Below are 25,285 nucleotides of genomic sequence, written 5' to 3'. Positions count from 1 at the left end.
TTTTAACAGAACTGCAGCCACATTTGTCATTTCCCTGGTGTGGGCCGACAGGCAAACCTGCATGCTGAGCTTCTCCGCTACTTGCTGCAGGACAACTGCAGCCGTAGACCTATGTGGACATGGTACAGATGTAAGGCAGCGTGGGAGGACCAGGGGTGGGACAAGGTGTGGGTCGGCCTCCTCTCCTGCATAACTAGCAGTGGGATTAGAAGGAATGGCCTCAAGTTGCACCAGGGGAGATTCAGGTTGTATGGTAGGAAAAGAAATTTCTCCCAGAAAGTGGTCAGGTGCTAGAATGGGCTGCCCAGGGAGTGGTAAAATCACCATCTCTGGAGGTGTTCAAGAAATGTGTAGATGCTGTACTGAGGGACATGGTTTAGTGGAAAATGGTGGTGGTAGGTGGACGGTTGGGCTGGATGGTCTTGAAGGTCTTTTCCAACCTTGATGATTCTATGATTCTGCAATTTCCCAAAAGTCTTCACAGTAATCTCCAGACCCAGCAATTCTATAGTATTATTCTATAGTATTCTTCAAGTGAAGGAAATGAGATGTTTTTATGTTAACACCTACCTGTGGAGAAAGAACATCCCACTATTTAACAAGGAGCTCTTTAAAGACATCCTGGGAAATCTTCCAAGAGCTACACTGAAAGGAATGAACACTCAATTATTTACATTTTATTAATATGGTCTTTTATTTGCATGTTGGAAATTCCTGCCCTATTCTTCCATTTGCCTCCCAAAGGGAATTCCTGATTTACTGAAGCTGGAGCACTCCCTGGCCCTGACCCCACTGCAGACATTTGCCTGCTGAGAGCTTCTCTGGCAGCAGCCCAGAGCAACTCTGGGGCTCAGCCTGCCCCAGAGGAAGCATGGGGTGAACGAACGTTTATAACCCCATTCCAAAGAACTTGAATTACAAGATATGGATGAGCTATCAGTCAAACCCAGCTCTAAACCATCTCCAAGCTACAGCAAATAGGCAGCAGGTTTTCAGCTTGTTTTAATACTTTGAAAAATTTGTAGGCATGGGGAGAGGCCTCAAACAGCTTTGTAATGGTGAAGCTGATAACGGGTGCTTTCGGCTTCAGCAGCCACCGTGGAGTGATGTGACAAGGGAGGTCAAAGGTGGGGGAGGTGCCCCCTCCAGTCCCTGGGGACCTTTCACATGTGTGGGACCCCCCAGTGGCAGAGCACAATCAGTTCATTACAGGGATGCTCCCATAGCCCTGATCTGGCTGCTGCTCCTCTGCTTGGGCCCTGGGGGCTTCTCAGCAAGACACTTGCTTTCTCCAGAGCTATTCTCCAAAGCACTCTCTCCCTTACACGACACTGTTTTACACTGCCTGGCCCCAAAAATTCTCAAGGATTTTTCTTCACCCCCCACCTCCTTGCAGCAATCAACACACACAAACATTTACAGTTCTCAAATTCAACAAATGGGCAACAAGGCTACTGAGGGTGACACGAAGAGCATGCATTTCAAATGTCAAGGTTTCAACAGGAAACATGCAGATACCTCCCATTATCTGAAGCCTCCTCTCTGCACAGCTGATACTATCAGGGCCCATTCCATCCTCCTGCTTTTACCACCAATGCTTTCACTCGAGAGTGTGTTAATATCACAGGTTCTTAGTGTTTTTCCACCTCTATTTCAATGTTCTGCTAATCGGGATGCTAGGCACTTATCAATTCATTCTAGAAGCACATAATAAATAAAAGAACAAGTCCAGGAACTGTCCTCTGGAGCTGAGTTCCTGAAGCTATATCAGGCAGGCAGCAATGCTGCTAACCGCTGATTCAGCTGCTGGGAGTTTAAGCCAGGCTAGGTTTCCACCACCAGACAGGCTCAAGTCACACGTGGAAAAGGCAGAGCCAAAAGTTGGGAGTGAAGTCAGTCTGCTCAGGGAAGAGAATAAGCATCACACAGCTGGGCTCAGACAAACCTTAGAGCAGCTTTGCCAACAGGAGACTCACAGCTGAATTGCAAGTCCTAGCCCCACACACCACTGCAATGACATTTTCAATTCTTTATTACTGTTTTATAATGCTTATTATAATGCTTATTAAACACGGACATGCGCACAGAGAAATCAGCTCAGCTCAAGGCCAAGGCTCTGCAGCAGCACTGTGCCAGGCTGCCCCGCTCCCCCAGGCAGAGCAGTGTGTGCAGGGAGCAGCCCTGACAGGGAACAGCCCTGCACTCCTCGCTGCCCTCACGGCAGAGATTTCCCGCAGGTGTCAGCAGAGGGCAGTCCTTGAGGGGTGGCTCACTCTCGGCTGCTATGTTTAAGTTCCCAGCTGAGGTTGCCCATCACTTTCAATTATTATGATTTTTGTGAGTGGTGATGTGTGTTTACTTGGTCTCCTGGCCAGTCCCATGCTGCTTCCATTCATTTGTATCCCACCCCAGAAGCGGGGAGCCTGGGGGATGGGAGCTGAACTTATCCGTTCAGTTGTGGCTGAAGCTGTTCTGGTTCAGTTCCAAGTCTAGGATCAAACTAGTTTGTTAGCTTCCAGCCAGCTGAAACTAGTTCGCTTGGAGAAAACAGAAGTGGAAGAAACCAAGACTACAGGGGGAGCTAAATCCTTCCCTGGGTATCTTCCTGTCAGTCTCAGCAGCATGCCAATGATTGATTCCTACACCTGGCAGAAATGATGGTTCCCCTGAAAATCCTCGGCTGAGCACATGCAACCCTACAGTGAAATGCCCTACTGCCACTCCTGGGCAAAAGCTGAGGCCAACAACATGCAGTGAGAAAGCAAAAGGGAACAACGGCAGGCCCAGCCCGCCTCCTGCTGCTGGACATCCACGAGCAGTCTGCCTGGTCTCCTGCCCAAGCAGGGATTGAGTGTCTTCTGTTCTCCTGTGGCTAGGATCAGTTGGCAGCTGACCAGCAAGAGACAAATCCTTATACCTGAACACTAATCACAGTTTCAAACTTGCCATCAACTCCTGGCCAAAGAGCAGGGCCCAGCCAGACGCCGAAGGGAGCCCCATTGCCCCACACACACACGCTCCCTCCTCGCCCTTCTGTGCTGCCCACCCTACTTGGTGCACCACAGAAACTGAGCTGCGATCTCACGAGCGTGTCCTGAGTAACAGGGTGAAACGCAGTGTGTCCTCGGGTATGGCAACTGCTACCCACCTTCACCCTCCTTGGGTCAGGGGACACCCCACCTTGTGCCATGGTCATTTGCACCCTCAGAGTGAGCACACAGCTTGCGTCCTCACACCCAGCAGTGCCCGCCTGCTCTGTGGGGCCAGCAGGCGCACAGCCATGGAGAGGAGAACAACGATGAAATAAGACATAGGCCCCTCTAGCTTGCTACTTAGCTGTACATTGCAAGGAACAAATGCACAAGCTGAAGTGACAGGAGTAGGGACATCAAGTAGCTTTCGGAGGATGACAAAAAAAGGAATCTAAAAATTGAGCACCAGAGACTCACAGTCCCAAGGGAGCACGGGCTCTATCTAACACAAGCTATTGTTCTGCTGCACAGTTCATTTCAGGACAGTGCTCACCCCTGCAGTGCCATCCTGCTGCCTGAGGCTGCTCTGGATTCAGGCACACTGCTCCTTGGGACGAATCCAGGTCCCATTGCTCATATAGGTTCTGTGTCCCACTGCTTGAACCTTCTGAGCTTACAGCTCGCCACAGACCTGTCACCGCTCTGCGACATGTGGGGCATTTGTGCAGGAGCCCCAGTTTATCAGTGTCTCACACAGCGCTTACAGAGTCAGCAGGCCTGGACCTCCTGCCTCACCTGGAGCCCAGCCCCACTCAGGCACCCAGCCCACGGCCACAGGTCAGCCCCAGCAGCACTGCCTGGACAGTGCCAGCAGAGCTGCAGGAAGGCACCACTCTGCAAGTGCAACTGATAGCAGCAGGTCACATTCCGAGCAACACCAACATCTTGTAAAGCATTTCATTAAATGTAAAACGCAAAGCACTTTGCTGCCTGAGCACAGCCTTCTCTCCAAACGTGTTATTACCACTCTAAAATCCAAGGGAAAGCCATTTAAGCTTAGCAGCAGCATCTTCTTAATTGCACTCATCTTTGAGGAATCCAGAAGCAGAACAAACACATTGCAGAGCTGTCTCACAGAGCATCAGTGCCCCAAAATCATCAGTAGCAGATCAGCATGCTGCCTGTGGCTGCACAAGGTGCTGCAAGCATGCTTAATTCACTCATTTCCTGAGCATCTTTTCAGCAGCATAACTACCAACACACACACGTGCACCACTAACAAGAAACAAATTCCTGACTTACCTTTTAAGCAGCCAGGAGCACCAAGCCCTCCGAAACCTCCTGCGGACGAGTGGACAGAGTTGTACCTTATTACTCACAGCAGGAGTTATATAACTGGCACCATTTCTGTAGGCAATGAGTGTGCACCCGTTGCACTTCCACTTGCAGATAATGTGCGCTCCCCATCCCACACAGACACATCTTCTCCTCGGCTGCCAGGGGCGAGGCGAGGTGGGCTCCAGGCTGCCAGCAAAAGGCAACACTCCCAGATCAAAGGAAGTTCAAAAGGTCCCTGACATTTATTAAGAGAGATCGCTACTATGAAAGGATGCAGTGCAATAGTGTAATGCTCCTTCGGCTGCTGAAAGCAGCTTGGCCTAGATTTTCCTGTACTGTTTGATGTGACCATTCATGCAAACAAGAGTAAAACTTTCTATTTGCTTTTAATTAAGCACAGAACACTTGGAAAAAGCAACGTGCATGGCAGCCCTTTTCCTGCCGTCATCTGGGTCTTCTGGGCTGCCGTCAGACTGAGACACGCAGGAGGCAGCCCCATTGATCTGACTATTATTAGTGGCAGACGACATGTCAGTGGGAGAAAGGACAAAAGCTGTGCACTGCACTAGGCACAGGAAAACAGATTGTTTTACCAAAGGCTCATTTGGTGTTTTAGCAAAGGAAAAAAAAAAAAAAGAAACGCTTGATAGCAGAAAAGCACACAGCATTTTAATCTGGGAAAAAAAGGCAGTGAATAAGATTACTGCCTTGGCTCTGTGCTCACAGACAAAACCCCAGCGGCACCCCACCTTCTGGAAGGCAGGGAACAGGTCCTGCGTTTCAAGTCTCGTCTTAAAGAACCCTCGCATCGCTACTTATCGTTGCATACGCCCCTGCATCTGTGGACTGCTGGCGGGTGCAGCACAGCGCCCGCTGACATCAAGGGGCTGCAGCTTTGGTGCAGGCAGCAAACTCTTACGTAAGCCATAATCCTCTCACAGACTCCTTCAGCGACTATAAGACCTGTGCCATGGGCGCCTGCTGGCATCCCTGTGACCTTTAATCAGTTTGAAAATGGTGAGACTGTGGCTGCGAGGCGATCCCCCACCACCAGAGCTGTGCTTGCCATTGCCTCACTGGGTTTCAGAGCATGGGGCACCACTGCCGTTCTGCTGCCGGGCAGGGCTGGTGCTGCTGCCCTCTGTGCTGATGGAATTGTGGGGATTAATCTCCCGCTGAGTTCACTGAGGCTAACGATAATCAAGTTAAATTTACACGATATGATCAGAGTTTAATTAGGTACTGTTACACAACCCCTATTAATTACACCGCTAATACCCTTACAAAATGCAGATGGGGGGGCTTGGCTGATTTCAGGAAAGAGCCACACCGAAAGGCTCTGAGCACATCTTTCCTTAACTGCTTGCCTTGCCAGTTCTTAAGATGAAACAAAAAGCTGAATAGCTGTAATCCCACAAAATGTCAATCTAGAAGATTAAAGACCTCCTGCATGCTTCACAATCACCTTGAGTTTACACCAAAAATCAAGAAAGCCACTTCAAATCCTCCAAAATCAGAATCACTGTCAGCTTGCTCCGCTCAAAGTCCTACCTGGGAAAGCTCAAGGTGACAGAAGTCATCTACTTCACATCGGGATATTAATTCAGCTGAAACCAAGGCTGCTCTTGGACACAGACACCTGGATGAGCTTCCTACATCTCCATTCCCTCTCTGCTCAGCATATCCCAGGAGAAGCGTTGGCACTGTGCCACTGCACTGTTGCCTATTTAATTAAAATCCCAAGAAGTACAAAGTGCATTTCTTTCTTCTCCCTTTTTCCTCAGAGAGCAGCAAGCTCCCCAAGCTACTATTCCTCAGCATCTCATCTTTGCACAAACCACAAGCAAAAGCAGCACCGTGTTCTGGTAAGTTGTACCAGATCATGACTACCCAGCCCCACCAGCTACATAACTATCCTATTTTTCCCATAAATGTTAAAGCAGTCTGTCACAAAAACAGTTGAAGCATTGCTGCACGGGATCCAAGAGAAGAGTGTTCTGTTCATGAATGCTCTCTGGTTCCCATCCTACCACCCAAGGCTGATGAATTGCACCTGGAGAAGTTTCACATTGCCATATGGGAATGCCATAGCACTCTCTGAGGTCTCTACAGAGCACCCCTTCTTCCTTCAGAAGTCTTTCACTGTGGAAAAGCAGTGACAGCCAATCTCACACAGGGGCGAGAAGCAGCTATCAGTGGGACAAGACATCCTCCCTGGCACAGCCCAGTGCATGGGGCTGCACAACATTCCCTTGTGATTCTCTAGCAATATTATACTTGGCCTTCATTCATGCTTTCCTCAGATGCTTCAGTCCATGTTCTAGTGGGAAATAATGGTGGTAGGTGGGACTGGATGATCTTGGAGGCCTTTTCCAACCTTGGTGATAGTATGACCTCTGTCTTGTACAGGGGCTGGCTACAATCCTAGCTGGGACCGCAACATCCCACCCTCCCCACCCCAAAGGGATGCCTTGTGCATCCCCATACCCTTAAACTCAGGTGCTCTGAAAGGAGACAGCAGGTTTTGGTCAAGACCTTCAACTCTTTATCCACCTTTAAGGCACTTTTTGGTCCCTTTCTGCTGAGAAGAGCAGCAGTGACATACTAACAAAAGTACAGAAATGCTCCTGAAATTAAGCTTTGATTCAGGAAACAAAGCTGCTCAGCCCACTCTGCTCTTGCTAATGTACTGACCTCGTTTTGTCAAGTCTGTTTTTCTCTTTGTCTTTGATGCCATTTTGGAAGGCACGTCATGAGATTTTCATGGAGGCATCGCCTCAAAGTTGGACTAGAACAAAGTCAGTCACAATACCATTTAAATGAATGGGAGCATGATTCTGCTGTAAAGGATAATACTATTTAGAGTTTCAGTGCACTTATTTCTGAAGTTTATTAACCACTTTCATCACTCCAACTACACTGTAATCCATTTATATTTTAATTTAACAAGTTATGAGAATTATCAGCTTATAATGAATACACTCATCCCCATCAGCATTTGAAGAGTCCCTCCACTTTGCAGAGATCTTAATGAGCACACGTACAAATAAACAAGGAAAGTAATAGCAATTATGTGGAACACCAAACTGCAAAATAGGCACTGCAGGAGGTACTTTCTGGGCACGTGTATCATCTTCATTACACTGTACTTTTAAATAACTTATAGTATAAGAGAGGGTTTGAAAATCATATTAATTGGTTTACCTTGTGCTTACTTTTGGAATGATTTACAACCTTCAGTCCATGCACAGTCAGTAGACCACTGGTGAAACTCTAAGGAAAGCTGTTGATACCAGCTAACAGGAATACATCTGGGAAAAACGACCTACTGCACACTTAGGTCTGAACCTGACACTGAAGCATACACGAAACCATGCTCACTGAAGACCACTGTCCGTTTGCAAGAGAATGCTCAAATCTCTCGACCTATCAGCCTGCAGTCAACTGCAATGTTTCTCCACATGCTGTCATCTTCAAAGGAGAGGAGAAACAGCTTCATCATCTATTCACAGAGCTGCACCACTCTTTTTCAGAAGCGTCTCACCCAAGCTTCTGGTGCCTGCTCTCCTCACAACCAAACTCCAAACTGAACCTGGAAGCTATGAACATGAATCACCCATGAGAGCATCCAGTCATTGAACTTCAGCATACAATTCAGCTTCCACTGCTGACATATTGGAATCTCTTCTTCCTCCCACAAGCTGCTCTGCCTAAAGTAATTGACAGACCCCATCAATCACTTGCACTTCTGCAATTTCTTCTATTGAGAATGCCATTCACATAAGGGTGTTTGCTGTGGAGAGCTCAAGGAAAGTAAAAGTGGTGCAAAACAGGAATCTTTTAACAGGAATCTGCAGTCTGGCCTTAGCTGGAGGTATGCACAAAGACACCGGTAGCTCTGGACAATGGAGAATATGGATACATCTCTGTCTCTCGTTAACTAACAAGGATTGGCAAAACACTCTAAAAGCATAAAGCACTGGAAAAAGGACTTTGAAATGATTATAGGCTTCAGTAAATGCTAAAACTCCTGGGAGCAGAAGAAAGGAGAAAACTCCTTACAGTGGCAAGTAAAGAGATGGATTATTTATCTTAATGCTAGCAATCTAATGAATACATAAAAAAAGACAGTACAAGAGAAGCCATACTCAACTCATTGAATGCTCCCACTTCCCCAGGGCACAGCACTGCTTAGTGGGTAGCCTGAAAATTGATGTTAAAGTAATGTGTAAAGTAAATTGATGTTAAAGAACTGCGCACATGCACAGTGGTAGGGAAAGTCAGCTTTGTAGTTATTTCTTGCCCTTCCAAGTGAGCTGCAGCTGGAACTAGAGCTGCTGGCTCACAGCACACCTGCAATTGCAGAACTGTAGGACCATACTCTACTTAGCTTTAAACAAGCCTGGCTTCATTAGTGTGGGAGTCAGCTCAAAGTTGGGCATCTTGTAGCACGGGGCTTCAGCAGCAACGCCGACTTAAAGTACTCCCATCCACTTCTGTCCTCCATGCTCCCTCCCAGGTCCCATCAGTACGACTATTTGCAGCACTGTTCCCATCAGACAGTAGCAGATGACTTTTGTCCTAAATCAGCAGAGCACCTCATACACCCTGATACTCTCTACCTACAGGATTAACAGACCAAAGGCAAAGAAGTGAGCTCTCTTTCTTCTGCTACTTATTTACGTATCAGAGCCACAGGCCTTCTGGCATCACCATGAAGAGTTACAAGCACACCAGACTAAGCCTAGTGTAAACTCGAGTTAACAAATTAAATGTAATGCTGTTTTCTTCATTCAGGGAACAAACTTTGAAAAGGTCCACAATGCCTCAAAATGCAGTTTTTCTCTGGCAAGGAGTGGTCGTCATCTTGTGAACTCAACATTCAAACAAGCTCCCTGGTGAAGTAAGCATAGGCTGCCTTTTAATACAAACATAAAACTCACATTTAACTTATTAGCTGGGGGAGGAATACAGATGAGGGCTGGATGAATCTAGTGACTCATCATTCCTGTAAGATGAAAAGCAAGCTTGTCTCAAAAAAATCAATTCATTTGCTTTCATTGTGTATTGCAGATAGAAGTGCATAAATAATAAAAAGATTAATAAAAACACTTCCACCAATTGTTCTAGACAAATGAAAAAGCATTTGGATTATAAAAGAATGTTCTTTAAATACAGAAAAATAAAACATTTCAAATGGTACAGTGTTTTGTGAAAGGCTGAAGACGGAGATAAATGCAGATTAGTCATGCCTGAATGCAGCTCCCCAAACCAAGTGCTTAGAGCTAAGATAAAGACACGTACATACCCAAAGGCATACGTGAAAAAGTGTCTATACATTAGTTTTATTCTTTGATCTTTTACTCTGTTTCTTTTTTTCCAGCCTTCTCCCACGTACCACCATATGCATACTCTGCATCCTGACCACAGAACTCATTCCTAGCTAAATTCTGTGGGTAAATGAAGAGATGAAAAGCAAAGCAGGGCAAAAAATAGCATTCATACTATTCAAAGAATCCTGGAAATAAGCAAGATGCAGCATCATCCTCCAGGAGTGTGCAAACTCCACCTAGCTTACTGCTGGAAGATTTTAGGAGGAGCTGGGAGGAAAGCACCAGACAGAAAAGGTGTGCAAGAAGCCCAGCAAAGCCTAAAGCCAGCTGATAAAAGGCAAAAACCCACTGAGACAGATGTCACTGAATACTCAGAACCCATAAAAAAGGAAAGCATGCACTACAGCCACCTGCACACTGTGAAGAAAATATCAGACTACACAAGTCAGACGGTAATATTCCTACGTTCACTGATTCAAGACATGACCAGAAAAATCCCTACAATCACTAGCACTCACAATTCTGAAAACACACAGACTTGAAAGCCCTATGCCCTGCAAAGCTCCATGCGATCTTAGCTAGGCATCACAACAGATGTTGTGGACAGAAAATAACCATCAAGTGCTTCAGGTGGCAGCAAATAGCTAGAGCAGGTAAAGAGTAAGAAGTGCTAAAAAAAGTGTGAGGAACTTCCTGCTGCTTGCAGAAGTGTAATGGGTGGAAAATCAATGCTGGCTAAATATAAAGGAACTGGCTTAGCGTGTAACAGATCAGTCAGTTATTATTGTGATGAGTGGAGCTATTATAATTTTATTTCAATCGTAAAAACCAAGTAAAGATCCAGTCTGTGGTTAGTAAAACCAAGAGCTGTGAAACAGCTGCTACTCAAGATTACTTGTAACATTTTTGGAACCATTAAATAGGAAAGCAAGCAGTACACACAAAGCACAACATTTGATAGCCACACAGCAAGCCCTGGGCTGCTGCAGAACCCCTCATCTACAGCCAGTCCACATTTAAACACAGCTGCACCTAACACACAACAGACATCAAAACAGTTGGAACACTCAGATCATCAGAAGCACCTCTGGCTTGGATTTTTGGGTGAGAGTATGCATTACATGGAGAGAAAAAAAACAATACTGTACTGAGGTTCTAACGAAAATGTCTGAAGGAAAGCACACAAGTTGAGAGAAACTGCATCATGAGGACAAAGAGCAGCAGTTATTAAACAGCTCCTCAGTGGTGCTGCAACACGAACCCACACCCACAGCAGTTCTCCTTCCTTAACTTTCACTGCTGTTACCCTCACTCATAAATCACTCTTCAATTAAAAAGAGTTTTAATTAATAACACATATCAGGCATCTCAGCCATGGGGCTATTTGCACTAAAACTATTCTACAGTGTCACGTGCCAACCCTAAGCACCACCAGCTTTTTTTCCAGGCTCGTGAGGAGTTCGTACTATTTTAAATTCACAGCAGACAGCATTCAGCTGATCGCTCCAAGAAACACTGGGCATCCACATGTTCTCATTGACAGCAAGGACATGCCAGCTACCAGCCTGCAGGACAAAGACAGTGTCTGAAACACAAGAGAAAACCCACACCAAAAAAGCTCAGCCCTGGACATTCACCGGTCAGTCAACAAGTGACTCGACTTTCCAGGCTCTTCTCCTCAGCCATCCTCCACCACAAGACTTCACAGTCAATATCCCTGTCTTCCAGAAACGGGAACGCCATGGATTCTGCCCCTTGTTTTCAGAATACAAACTGGGAGACTAGCACTCCAAAAAAGCTGCCTTCTAGCAAAATTCCCATTTACCTTCCCCATATTTTTTCATGCCATCTTAAAGGGCACTGACATCCCAATAGTTTACCTCTGTACAATCTCTTAAACCATAACTCATAAGCAGCATTACACAGCACTGTAATTCATCCCTCCTAACAAAGAAATTCAAGGCGCATCCCACCATCTCAGAAACTGACACTCTAGCATACACCTTCAAATATGAAAATCACTGTGGGGGCCCCAAGCTACATAGCATTTCCTTGTATCCTTTCAAGATCAACTAAGCCCCCCCTTTGCAGGGAAATATCAAGTACCATTTCCTGTGAACTTTAAACAAGCAGCTTTTGTCTCCCTTAGAGTAAGAGTTGATCAGATCTAATGAACAGTAAAGGCAGTTAGTCTGTGTTTAAGAAATATTTACACTCCAAGGGCTTGACCCACCCCTAAGAGATGAGTCAGAGCTAGTAACAATGCTTGTTGTGTAACAGAAAGCTGAACAAATGTGCCCCACATTTGCACAAAAGGAGATGCAAAGCTGTCAACCTACAAATAACTTCAATTGAAAGTTAAAACCAGAACTGGCTTTGTATTATGATCTACATTCAATATTTCAGATCAATGATTCTGCATAATCCCCCAGAGAACAACAGGATAAACACTTCTGAACAAGAACATATGGTGCCCAAGTCCCCATGCAGCAAGCTGTGCCAGCACATCCCAGCCCTCACCCTGCCCCAAGCCACTCATTGGCTTTCACAGGCCCTTTCCTCCCCTTGCTCTATGGGCAACAACCTACCTCAATTTCCATCACACCCACATAGTGTTCCTTCACAATAATACATAGATAGCTTAGTTCTTCTCTATTTTAGAGTCCCTGTCCTTTACTCACCTGAGCCAATACCAACAACACCCGTCGGCAGGCTGTGAGTACATCCCATCCAATCGTGTGGGCCATGAAAAGCCTAAGCAAAAACCATCACAATTGCAGTAACAAATGTTTTTCTGCTAACCACTAAGTGAGAATATAATTTTCCAGCAAGCACAACTCCCCCCACCATGGGAATCCAATAGAAAAGCCTGCCATCTAGTCTGTCATGCTGCTAATACAGCGTAACAAAACCACATATTTAAATCTGTATCAATTTGATAGTGTCCAAAGAATAAAATTGTACAAATTACAGAGGAGGTTGTTTAAGCAGTGTATTATTATGTCCTCCCTCATACAGAAAAAAAAAAGTGGTATTTTGCTTTCTATATACTGTAAAGACTGCCTGAAGTGTGTGTGTTAGTGTGACAAACAACTCCCGTTAACAATATGATCATCAACATCACCACCTTCTTAGCCAGCTGTTCACAGATGAATTAAATCAGGTATTATTAACCATAAACCAAAGTCACCACCTGCATACTGGACAGGCTGGATATCCACCAGTGTTCTGCAGACAAAAAAAAAAAAAAAGGGAAATAATAAAAAGTAAAGAAAGTTAAACTAATTTTGAGAAGCTACTGATTTTCCAGTCCTCAATTCCACCCCACCTCCCTCCATTATTCTCACTATTTATAATCTTAGGAAAACATTTCATTAAATTTCTGGTACAATCTCAGTTTTAAAATATCCATTTACAATCACTTATTTTACCTAAACTAGCTGACAGTAAACCTACACAAACACATGATGGACCACTACTAAAAAAAAAAAAACATTCAAGTACTGAAAGGGTTGTACAGGCCATATCTCCCAGTTTTGTCTTTTTAAGAGCAGTTGTTTCAAATCCATTCTCAGTAATATAATGAACTTAGAGCATCACTTTAAAAGTACCACATCATTACAAATTTTACACTGTTCTTTTATAGAAAATAAAAGCAATGCAACAAAATATGGAAACTGATCACAGTTGTGGAGTAATCAAAACATAAACAATCAAAAATCTCAATGATTATTACACAATAAAAATGTAACTCATTAGTTAAGTTAGCCTAGGCACTAACAAGGACATGAGGAAATACAAACAATAAAAAAAAACTGCAATCAACCTCTCGAAATATAATAAATCTTGGCAAGTTTAAGGCACAGCACGGCTCCCAGCAGAGTATCTATTCCATGCAGATTGTCCATTATACGACTGTAGTTTCTGTTCTTCGAGCTCCCAAGTCACAGTGTAATTCCAGCACTTGACTGCTCACATTGCAGCACTTACCTTAGTGGTTGTTTCAACTTCCAAGCACAGGCAAGGTAAAACCCAGGGGTATTTGACTGTCCAGAAACTCACAAATTCTCTCTTTTCTCAGGGAGAACATTTCTGATCAAAACATTATCTTCAAAGAGAAAAGATCTTACTATGTCCAGCTGCTGAGACATTAGGATTTCTATGCATAAATCAAGCCTCTTAGATTTTTGTTATTAAGCTGTTTCCTTACTATTCCTAGGAAGTTAATCTAGCATCTAAGAATTCTGCCGTGTGAAGTAAAACAGATAGAGCACTAGACCCAGGCAATAAAGCACAACCATCATTTTCACATCCATAAGCCATTATAAATTAACACAGCTACTGAACAATGCCACAGCTGATCTACTTGTAAGCTGCAGTATTCATGAGCATTATTAAAGATATTATTCAAAATGTTCAGCACACGCATTTATTTAGTGCATCGTGTATTGCAGAGTAGTTTCTTATTAAAGTACTTGTTCTACAACGTGCATGTTCCACACACTGGAGAACAGGGACCCAACATGCCATAATACAAACTACATTTGTATTTCAGTGCTATGAGATGTTAACTTTTCTCATCCATAATCAGTTAATGTAAAAGTGATTTGTATTAGCCTTACACTCCTGTGCAGGTTTCATTGCAAATGCTTAACTATGTCCTAGCACACAGTGTGTTTGTTTGCGCACACAGGCTGAGGAGAGGAATGAGTTCTGGGAACACTACCTTGCATGGATACCTAATTTTTGTTTCATTGGGTACAATTTACAAAAGACAAGTGTAACAACAAAATCATTCCAAGTCCTATATTAAGCAAAACACTTCAAAAATACTCAACTAATATAACAAATTTCAAATTAACAGAAAGACCTGAAGTACAAGAACTTAAAAGCAAACAGCTTTAGAAAAAGTTCTGTGCACTGCTGGAACTGAGGGGAGAAGTTTTGTCTACATACTAAATAGATTGCTAACATCAGCTCAACAGAGAAGTGAAATTTGGGCTGTTATTCTACAACACAAAAGTGTCACTATGGTTGTACTATGGTGAGTGTCCAGACACAGCTGAGGAAGAAAAAGAGCTCAACATATTGTATCATTTCACAGTATACAGTTTCATACACATGAAGAGAAGCAAAGTTTCCATAACATGATCATTGTGTTCTGCTTCATAAAGGACAACATTTGCAAACAGCTTGTTTTCTCCCTTATATCTCACTTGTTCCTCCACTGCTCATTAGTGCAGGTTATAGCTGTTACTGCTTAGTTCACCACAGGCAATGCAGTTGCATCCTTCAGCAATTATCAAGTACATACATAGAAGGACATAAATTGTGCCACTACACCATTTCTTTTGCTTCACTGAGATTTAAGTGTAGAAGAACAAAAAGACAAGCACTGCACTAATGAGACAAATGCTCTCAAAGCAAAAGAAAAGGAAATTTGAAATTAAATTTTATACCATAACAAAAATCACAACTGAAGATGAGGAAAGGTGGGTATCCCACATTAGGAAGGCATCCCACGATCTCCTAAGTAACAAGTTCTAATTTTTAAATTCTACAACCTCCCCAAGGAATAATTCCACCTCATAGGAGAGGAAGCTTGCCCAATGTTTTGGACTCAAACTGTAACTGCAGGATAAGGTCACTAAACACATTTACCTCGTGTTGCTTTTAAAACAACCTATTCATCCTACTCGAGTAACTGAACTGAGATGTCCTGAAAAAATGAATTACTGAAGTCAGAAAGCAACATTTGGTTTTAATAGGAAGGTAAGAATACTTCAGAGGATGCTCCTTAATGAGATTTTCAGATACCACCCACAACTTTTTCTGACAGCTTTCAAATGCTACAGGTACAAAGCCTCAGCCTAGCACACTGCCGTAAAGAGCTGCCAGTTTGGGCCAAGGCCTTTATTCCACTTCTTCCAACAAAGTAAGCTATACTTGTAGTAACCTGATGAATTAGCATAAGAGAATGCAGATCTGGACTAAACACAGAAAAGAAATCTTATCTTTTCCATTTTGTTTGGACAGCAAGTATATTATTTTTTAAACAGCAATTTAGTTAATTTAAAACATAATGCTTGCTTCAGGCTGATGTTATTTTCAGAGCAGGCCAGAAAAAATACTAGTATTTGCAAAAATAGTTACGTGATTTGTGGTGGTTTTTTTTTTTTTTTTTTAAGTATTTCATTCTGATTTCACATGAATACCTCCTCAGCTCAATCTAGTAGAAGCTGATTAGATTACACCCACATACAACTTCCATCAGCATTACAGAAAATACTGCTACACATCCAAGACAAGCACAGGTCTTATCATAACTGAACAGGGTTGAGATATCAGCCTGATCTTTGCATACATCTATTACACATTTTGAAGAATGCTTTCCATTTGCAGAAGTGATATTTACAGTCTGTAGGTAGCAGATGATGATGGCTTCCATTTTAGTCCTGTTTGCCTTCCCGCCACTGTCGACTGCCTTCACTCCATGCTACATATACAAACATAGCAAGTACCACATGAACAGTGACTACAGCAACTATGGCAGCATAAAAATAGCTGTCTCTGTTGGACATTCCTAAGGTACCTACGAAGATAAAAGAAGGAAAAAACATTAGTTATGAATGCTGAAATAGAAGATAGCTTTTTTTTTTCCCCCCTCAAAAGACCAAAGTTCAACGTACTCCTATATGTCAAGATGGAGCTCAAAAAGATACACAGAGAATGCACTACAATAATTAGAGATCTTGAAAGCATTTCTGGAATAAAGCAACCCCACAAAACATTTAAGATTATACATTCTGCTTTTAAAGTCCGCAATTCAGAGTTCTGCAACACCCACATTTTCTTTATTACCCTCCAGCATCAAATAAACCTCATCATCCTTTTTTCCAAAGCATAAACCTTTGCAGGGCAGGAAAATAGAGGGAGAAAACAACTACACTGTTTATTTGCCACTGTAAAAGGAAAAATCAGTGGAAAAATAATTACATTTATAGAACTTCTACCTTCTTAGCTTAGATTGTAAAACAACTCCTCATCACTTAAGATGGTATTTCTCACAAGCATTCAAATACCAGAAGACAAAACATCATTTTTCTTCACCAAGAAATAACAAAAATAGCGCACACACACACCAATAATGCATCCTTCCAAACAAGTCCAATCTTATCCATGCTGACAGTTTTGCCATTAAATGCCAACAAAGTTAAGGTTCCGTTTACACTTTGGTAAAAAGAACAACAACTCAATACACTACAAATAAATTTGAAAGTAATTTAGCAAATTTCTCAGCCTTGAGAACTACATACAGCAGTAAGCACAAAAGGAGAAGTATCCTGGAAGACCTTCCAACTTAGTTATAAACTGACAAACTGCTCTTAAAAGCAGCTCACATTTATAAATTCAGGTGTGATTTAAAATGCAGAAAAAATACCACTGAATAACATTACTCTGTCTTGAACACACATTTAATTGGCAACAGCTGCAGGAAGCCCATCCCTGATAAACCTGACACAGCTCTGAGGAAGTGTGCTGTTAAGATGCTCTTTATGTGAGGGGAATACTGCACCTGTATACAATATAAACTACTGTATAACAGTGAATGTTAAACTGCACACCACAGTGCAGGAAAAGATGCACAGAATACATATACAAGTTAGACATAACAGAGCTTTTAGTTTGTATAAATAAACTAACATTCAAAAGAGGAAAGAAAGGTTTCCCTGTTTTTGCAATAGTAATGCTAATTGGTAGAGATGGAATTACCTTCAAATATATAAGCCTTTGATGAAAAATACAGCCCAACAGGCAATGTGATCATTAGAGCTGTGAAGAATAGAAGTGTTCTTAAAGTTGATGTTAATGAACCCTCATTTCTGAAATAAATAAGAAAAGTTACAGATAGAAGGAAGTCACAATATGCACACCTGACACAGGACAAGAACCTGCCTTGAGCAGGAGAAGCAATCCAATTACTTCTCAAAAACCGAGGGCACTGGAAGTGACAAAGACCGAGTAGACATTTGCTAACTGCAACAGAAAACCACAGTACTCAAAAAGATGCAGGAATGGCAGTTAAAGTTCACCAGCAAGGTGAGCAACAGTATTAGATTTTTCTCTTCCTGTTTTGCTAATATTAACAACATAGGTGTGTTATTTTCACATTATTAAATATCTAGTGCTAGATATACATGCATGTGACACACATGATGGTATTTCACAACAAAACTTGCCAAGTTCCCCATTTTCCTCAGAAAAAATAACTACAATTTCAGGCAAATGCCACAGGCTGGGGCACAGAGGGAAGTACAGAATGACTTAACAGTTGGAAATGAAGTTCCTTTTTTAGGTACTGTCCCTCTGTTTAAAATAACTTCTGTTTCCACTAAGAACCTTGGAATAACTGTAGCAGTAACTAGAACATGGAGCTAGAGCACCACAGCATTCATAGTTTTTTTTTTTTTTGCCTTCCCAGACCTAAACATAAAAGACCTTGAATAGAAGAATCAGGAGAGACTGTGTTGTTGGTAAGGTCTCCCTGGACTTTACCTGCTAGAACAGGTTTTGTATTCACAAAACAACACAGATTTTGTTTCTCTGTGTGTGCTTCTGCCAGTTTTTAATCACTCCACTTCGCTGACTCGATTATTTTATGCAGCAGTGAACGTGTAAGCCAACCAACAACTTCTGGCTTCCAAAGATCACCATAAACAATGACAAGTGTCCTTCAGACCTTAAAGCACAAATCCCTACCAAAGCCAATTCAAGTCAGGGACACACAATTCTTATAATCCCAGACATTTGCAAAGGTTCCAGACATTTGGGACAAGCATAGTACTTGAAGTGTTTTACCCTCAATGTTTCTTAGGAAAAGTGGGAATGAAAATCAAGCAAACTCATTCTCTGGCAGTGATAAAAAGACAGTGATGCATAGCCACACAGCTTTTGCACTAAAGCCAGCAGCACTTGTGCTGATTAGGCCACATTACACTGACATACATTCAAGCAGCTTGTCGCTTAAAGAGGAGATGCTCAGAATCTTTTCCCTTCCTACAGCTCAGCCTAAGTTTTCTCTCTGCGAAAAGAATAAACACACTGAAGCTTCCCCATGCCTTTCCAATGGAAACGAGAACCTACTCTCCATTTAGGCTCCCTACCTAGCCCCTAACCATGGGTGTACGAAAGTACGACCACTAGCTTACTCCCCAGGTTAAGAGCGCGGCACCGACAAACACGTTCCTCACAGTGTCACACGCTCGCTGCTCCCTTCACACGAAAGGCAAATGTTTGCCGTACCACGGAGCTCCTCGCCACACACCCGCCCCGCTACCCGAGTCCCAGGGCCTGCCAGGGGCACGCAGCACGGCCCTGCTGAGCCCGGGGCCTCCCACACGCCGCTCCCGGAGGCGGCCGCCCCAAGCCAGGGGCACCGACCCGGGGAACGCCTCCCTCCCGGTTCAGGCTCCCAGCTCCCAGCCCCCACCACCCCGCCAGGACCCCGTCCGGTCCCGGGCCTTACTGCCGAAACTCGGGCGCGAAAGCCGCGTTCAGCGCCGCCTTGTCGTAGCGCTCCATCACCACCCCCTAGAGCCCCGCGCTGCCGCGCTTCCGGTCACCTGACCGCGCTGCCGCTACTTCCGGTCACCTGACCGCGTTACAGCCGCTTCTGGTCACCTGACCGCACACCGACTGGCTGCCGGAGGGCCATGCGCATGCGCAGAGCTGGCGTCTAGCGCCGCCGTCTCCCTGGCAACCGCGGGCGCGGCCTGCTGACGGAGGCACCGAGCTGCTGCTGGGGACAGGGGGCGGAGAAGAAGCCGTCCAGGTGTCCTCCTCTCCCGGCTGTAAAGTTGCTCAGAATTTTTTTGAATGGCTTCGTTGCGTCCTTTCGGCCCTCAAATATGAATTCGTCGCCCAAAGGCTGTAGAAAAATACCTTCTGGTGCTAAAGGAAGAGCTCCTGGTCGTACCCAGAAGGAAATGGCCCCTGCTGTAACCGAGACGTGCTGCAGTCCGAGCAGCGGGTCTCAATGCTGCAGTACAGCCAGGCCTTCCCAAGATGAAGCCCACGAGCTGCCTGGTGCAGCCGGGCTCCTTGGTTTATCCCCCTGCCAAGGAGGGGATGCACACCCAGCTCTCCGGCAGCAGATGGGTGTCACCACATGCTGTAGCACCAGCCTGATGTGCGGGTACGGAGTTGTTGGTGCTCGCTGAGCAGTTCTGGCAGCAAGGCAGGGTGCTGCAGCCTCCAGACAATGGTCTGTGGAAGCTGTTTAGTTGAACGCTGCTATCTCATCTAGTCTCATACACAGCAGCAATAGGATGTGTGTCCCTTTCATGGTGAGTCCATGTTGCTGTCTTACTGCCCAGCCAAGCCAGATGTGAATCCTGTGAGTCACTGCCTCCGCATGGGACTCTTCTTGTGTTTTCCTGCACACAGCTCTCATTTCTGCAGCCCAGTGCTGCTTCTCCTCCCAGCGCCATGCAGTTCATGGCCTGGCACAGCAGCTTCATCCTCTTCTCAAGGCTGTCCTCCAGGCGAGTAGCAGGAGCCAGGCCCCTTGGCCCTTCAGGCTGCTCAGCAGTGTTTGAGCAAACCCCAGCGATGCGCAAAGTCCAGCTCAAATGCAGAAGCAGGATGTGTTTATAGATTTCCTAATGAACAAAAAATGATTTGGCAAAAACATCTGTGCAGAGTTAAGTCAGACAACTGAAAAATGTGAATGTAGGTGCCACCAGCATTTAATCATTAGATACGTAGTGTTCTTTCCACTTCCACTTTGACTTTCCTGTTTATTTCCCTCAAACAGCAGTGACATAAGATAATTTAGCAACAAAACAAGGAAATATAAAAGTAGAATGATTTTACATAAACTTACCCTAGAGATGCTATCAATCATGAAAGGGCAAGTAACTCAAGGCCTTGCAGCCCAAGTCATTTATTTTTAATACAGAGTTACCTTGTATCTCAGCACACCGATTCACTCATTTGCTAGATGAAAAATAGTTTTGCTGAATAATTTCCTGCATGTTTAACTACTTTTCTTTCGTGAGTGCTTAAAGGAAATACAGCACGATCCAAAAGTTTTTTCAACTCTGAAAAAAAAGAGCCTTTTGTTTACATTTTTTTCTTTCAGGTCTTTTAAAAGATCAAGAACTTACAAGGTCCTGCCTGAGTTCTTCAGTTTTCATACACTGAGTATTCTAAAATTGCTAGCAGACCATAGACTTTTGGATTATAGAGCAAATAAAAAATTGTCCTGAAGCAGAGATGGTGCTGCAAGCACAAGAAGCTGCAACTAAAGATTGGAAGATTGGTTTATTCTAGCACATGATCCTCCATGACAATCATCAGTGGATGCTTGAAGAGTATAAAACACAAAGCACATACAGAGCGATGTCTTTCCTGGTATGTGGTCTTAGCAAGGTACTGCAAAGAACACTGCCTGATGATGAAGGGCTCCAGCAAATGGCAAAGCAGTGAGAGAGCCTGTTAGCCTGCTAACTCTGGCCACATGTTCCCAAGTGCATTGAGCAACTCCCTTTCTCTCAGCCTCATTTGTGCTGCAGCCCCTCTCTTTGCTCCCTGTGAATCACCTCGCAGTCGGACCACGAAATTAAAAGTAACTCAACAGTGCAAACCATCGTGTGTCTGCAGAACTCAGTACATTTGGGCCCACGTGGAGCAGAGAATGCATTTCAAAAATTGGATGGAGAAGGGATGCTGTGCAGACTGAGCCCTCTGAACTTGCTGGTGTCCAGAGGCTTCATCTCAGGGATGGTGCAGAGCAGCTGGGAAGCGCTGCTGGAGCAATACCATCTAGTGGCAGGTGGAGAAAGAGAGTCCTACATCATGTGCAGAGCTGAAAAAGGGAAGATCTTAAAGGTAGTTTTGTAAAACAGAATCACCTGCTTGTGAGGATGTATGTATATATGTAATATTCAAGGTTTTTTTTTCCTTGATGATTTATCAAACTAGAGCATGTAAGTCAGATGATCAGAACAGGAGATGATATGAGGAAGGAATGATGGTTACGGGAGCCAGAATAGACACAAGTTAGAAGGGCTGATCCTGCAGAAGTGCCAAGTGATCCCCAGGATCCAGATTTTGAACTGACATTTCCCAGCAGCAAACAAACAATGCCGAGTAGAGCCTGCCTTGAGGCTGCTAACCACTTGTTTAGCTGTAGAAATGCTAACTTACACAGTTATGAAGTAGCCCCAGAGGTGCGGATGAAGAAGAGGAGGTGTGAGAGACAGCTTTATTTCAGGTCGTGGTTTGCCATGGTCAGGGGAAAGATGCATGATGTTTGTGACTGGATCTCAAGTGCAGAGGGACAATTCCTATGTAGAGAGCTGGCATTTGTAAGGTGTGATATCATCTTTATTACAGCACCTGATAGATTGAGAACACAAATTGATAATTCTAGGGGCTGTCAATCTCTTTTGCTACATAATAAAGGCTTCTGTGCCAGAAAACTGTCCCTTTTTTCCAGTGATGCCAGTTGATATATGTGAAGATGTTATCTCTTTCTACCAAAGCCTTTCATTTTCTTTAAGTTATTATGGTTCCAGCAGTACTGCAAATACTCTCTATCTGTTTTTGAACTTCTGCACCACAGGAAGAAAGAGATGTTTCTTCCTGATACTCCATTCCAAAATTCCAACTTCTCAAAGGAAAGCATAGAGCACGTTACAGACTTGGACACCAGCTTTGTGGATTTAGAACCAGACTATCACTAGTGCTGTGGTTTAACAGAGAAACCATATAGATGGGCTTTATAGGAGTATAGTCTCTGTTACAACACTGTTGTCTGTTCCTAGGATAAGTCAGAGTAAAGAGCTATGATATTCTTATTAGCTAATGGAGGTTAGAAGTCTCCCAGCCTGATTTCCACCTCCTGCTATAATTGCTGTCATTTTTCAGAGAAAACATAGGGCTACTGACAGAAATGGCTGCCTTACACACACATTGTGAAATACCTGAGGCAGCTACACTGAGAGTGGGAAAGGCTTCATTCCCACAGCTGATATAAATCAACCCATACTTACCAATTGCAAGTGAAACTGTAGATAATGAACTCAAGTGAAGAGGAAGAAATTCCCTTTGTCTGTTCTGGCAAATGGAATTGATCTTACATGTTACAGGAATTAGGCCAGTATGTGACATTATAGTGCTGCCCAGGTAATACTGACTATGGAATCGAAGTTGTAGATTTGTCTCACAGGTTTGAGGTGTGCTTTTCCAAAATGTAGATGTGCACAAACATACACACACAAAAATACATACACACAAAAACCCACAAAAAAAACTGATACACACAAACTTCCCACTTCTTTTTGGCTTATTGCTAGCTTTAGAAAATAGAAGGGGTCTTTGTGGAAATGGAGAGTTATAGAGGTGATGTTTCTCTTCTACAGGATTAAAAAAAAAGAAGAAGAAGAAGAAAACAAGAGTCAAACAGCCCAACAGCCCAATCAGGGTGTCAGGCAGCATGGGAAAGTCCTCAGAATTTGAAAAACCTCAGAGAGTTCACCATGATAATCTCCAAGCTGCAGACAGACAGGTTTGTCCCTTGGGAGGGCTGCTGTGACATTCAGCACCCAAATTCTGCTGCAGAGCCTGGAAGGGCTGGGTTTGCCACCAGCACCAGGCTTACCTTGGAGCTTAGGGCTGGGTGAAAATCTGTTCACTGACAGTAACTCAATCATGGGAGAAAAAAAAAGAAAAAAAAATCACATTAACTAATTTCACAGTAGATTATTAGATAAAAATTCACAGTATTGTTTAGCTGAAACAGACTACAAGCTGCTTTCCACCTTTGCCAAAAGGATTTTATCACAACAGGAGATTATTTTTCTAGGTAATCCATATGATTTCCAAGAAAAAAAAGAATCTCCAGCCAAAACTGGGACGCTCCAAGTGCCCAGGAAAAAAGCACCAACAACTGGAGACTTTTCTACTTCCATATCCAACCGCAGAGGCATAAAGCAACAGCCCTGCCATCTGTGTTTATCCTGTGTTAGTTTATCTTCACTGTCCGATTCTGCAGGAAATTTCCCTGCTCCTGTACCAGGAAACCAATTAGTGGCAAGGCACAGGCAATAGCCCTCCTCACCATCATCCCTGTCATTTCTTTGCCAGCTGGCCCTGGAGTCAGTTTATGCTGCAGCAGCCAGCACTCTGCAGGCACCCGGCATGCACAGCTGAGCAGCACCAGCTCCCAGCAGGTGACGTAGAAAAGGCTGTGTTTTCTTGCAGCGTTTGCAAGCACCACTGGAAGCAAGATGCTGGCTGGAACAAATACACCCAAGGCAATTCCTTGTACCAGCAGAGCAAGTTTTGAGGTTGGCATGTGCACTACTGGACAGGGCAGGATGAGGCCAGGGCTGGAGCGCACTGGGAACAGTGGGGAAGAGGGATCTGTCAGTGTGAAAAGCAGAGGGTTTTGTGACAAACATTAAATGGAGTCCCGCACTCTACAAACGCAAACAAATTGGAAAAAGCAGCTGTTTCCTGACCTGTTCTAAATATGTGTTTTATAGCCTTGGAAATGTATGTGTGGCTTATGGCTTGAATAATATCTGCTCATAAAAAGGATGTTGTTTTATGCAATGGGAACTCTAAGACTTCATGCCTGTTAGCTCTGCTCATACTGTGCTGCTGTGGGATGACAGCCCTTTCCCTTCAAAAGATAGTTTCTATAGTAGGCTTACAGCCACATCGTGCTTACAGGGGAGCACAGAAGGAGCAAGAAGAGTCCAGATCTCCAGTGACCTCTTCAGAAGTGTAAACCATTCCCCTCTGGCTTCAAGACTGATACTGTTAGCGTAAAAAAAGAGGGAAAACCTCTTTTGTATTAAGGTTGGATTATGGCCATACCCATACGGCTTTCCTTCTGTCATAGAAGGCATTTCTGCTGCCAGACAATCAGGATGGCCAGACTGTAATGTTACACCCTTCTTACCCTGTACGTGTGGTTATATGGCAACAGGGCAGCATTGTTAGCATTGTCTCCCCTGCTACCACTGCCAGTCTGGGGAGATTCATAGCTCCCCAGCCCTTTAGCCTTTGTCACAGGGATCTAGTCCTGTAATTTCATCAAAGAACCATCTGCATTTTACCCTCATCTTGCAGAGGCAGAAACAAACATAAAAGCCCCACGTGCTTAGTAAGGCTATCTGTTGGTTATGAAAATAACACAAAAAACCAAAAGCACAGCTCAGTGCTGTGACTGTGATCCATCCAGAATGGCTGAGAATGGCAGTGAAAATATAATTGTTATCATCATTCAGATGCACGCATGCACATTGGTTGAAAACTCTTCCACATCCCAGGTCTGTGCTTTTTTGTTTGTTTGCTTGCTTGTTTGTTTTGTTGTTGTTTTGTTTTTAATAATACAATTACTTCAGCTACTTTTAATGTTTAGTCCTTGAAAGGACAGTACTGGGGTAAAAGTACTTCCAAAGCCCACTGAGAGACACGAATGCAAATTCTCCGTTCTGAATATAATCTAGCTGATAAAATACAGTGCTCATTTTGGTTACGAAAAGCTCTTAAAGTCCAAAATTCCTTCAAAATGAGTTTTAGAATTCAAAAGTTTCAGACTTCAGCCAGATCCTGGCAGACCTCACA

The 25,285-nt window shown here is 43.9% G+C and overlaps 1 protein-coding gene across 1 annotated transcript; it reads right to left on the bottom strand.

Moving 5' to 3' along the window:
- Positions 1-7,225: 7,225 nt before the first annotated feature.
- VMA21 (vacuolar ATPase assembly factor VMA21) lies at positions 7,226-19,330 on the bottom strand. The gene is made up of 3 exons (XM_031602685.2): positions 19,170-19,330; positions 17,417-17,526; positions 7,226-16,235 (listed from the first exon to the last, which is right to left on the bottom strand). The coding sequence occupies exons 1-3, from the start codon at positions 19,223-19,225 to the stop codon at positions 16,093-16,095; spliced, it is 309 nt and encodes a 102-aa protein (XP_031458545.1). The 5' UTR covers positions 19,226-19,330; the 3' UTR covers positions 7,226-16,092.
- Between the last annotated feature and the right edge of the window lie 5,955 nt (positions 19,331-25,285).

Source organism: Phasianus colchicus, chromosome 14, assembly GCF_987193195.1.
Source record: "Phasianus colchicus chromosome 14, bPhaCol1.hap1.1, whole genome shotgun sequence".
NCBI lineage: Eukaryota > Metazoa > Chordata > Aves > Galliformes > Phasianidae > Phasianus > Phasianus colchicus.
This window is presented reverse-complemented; position numbering and strand designations above follow the sequence as displayed.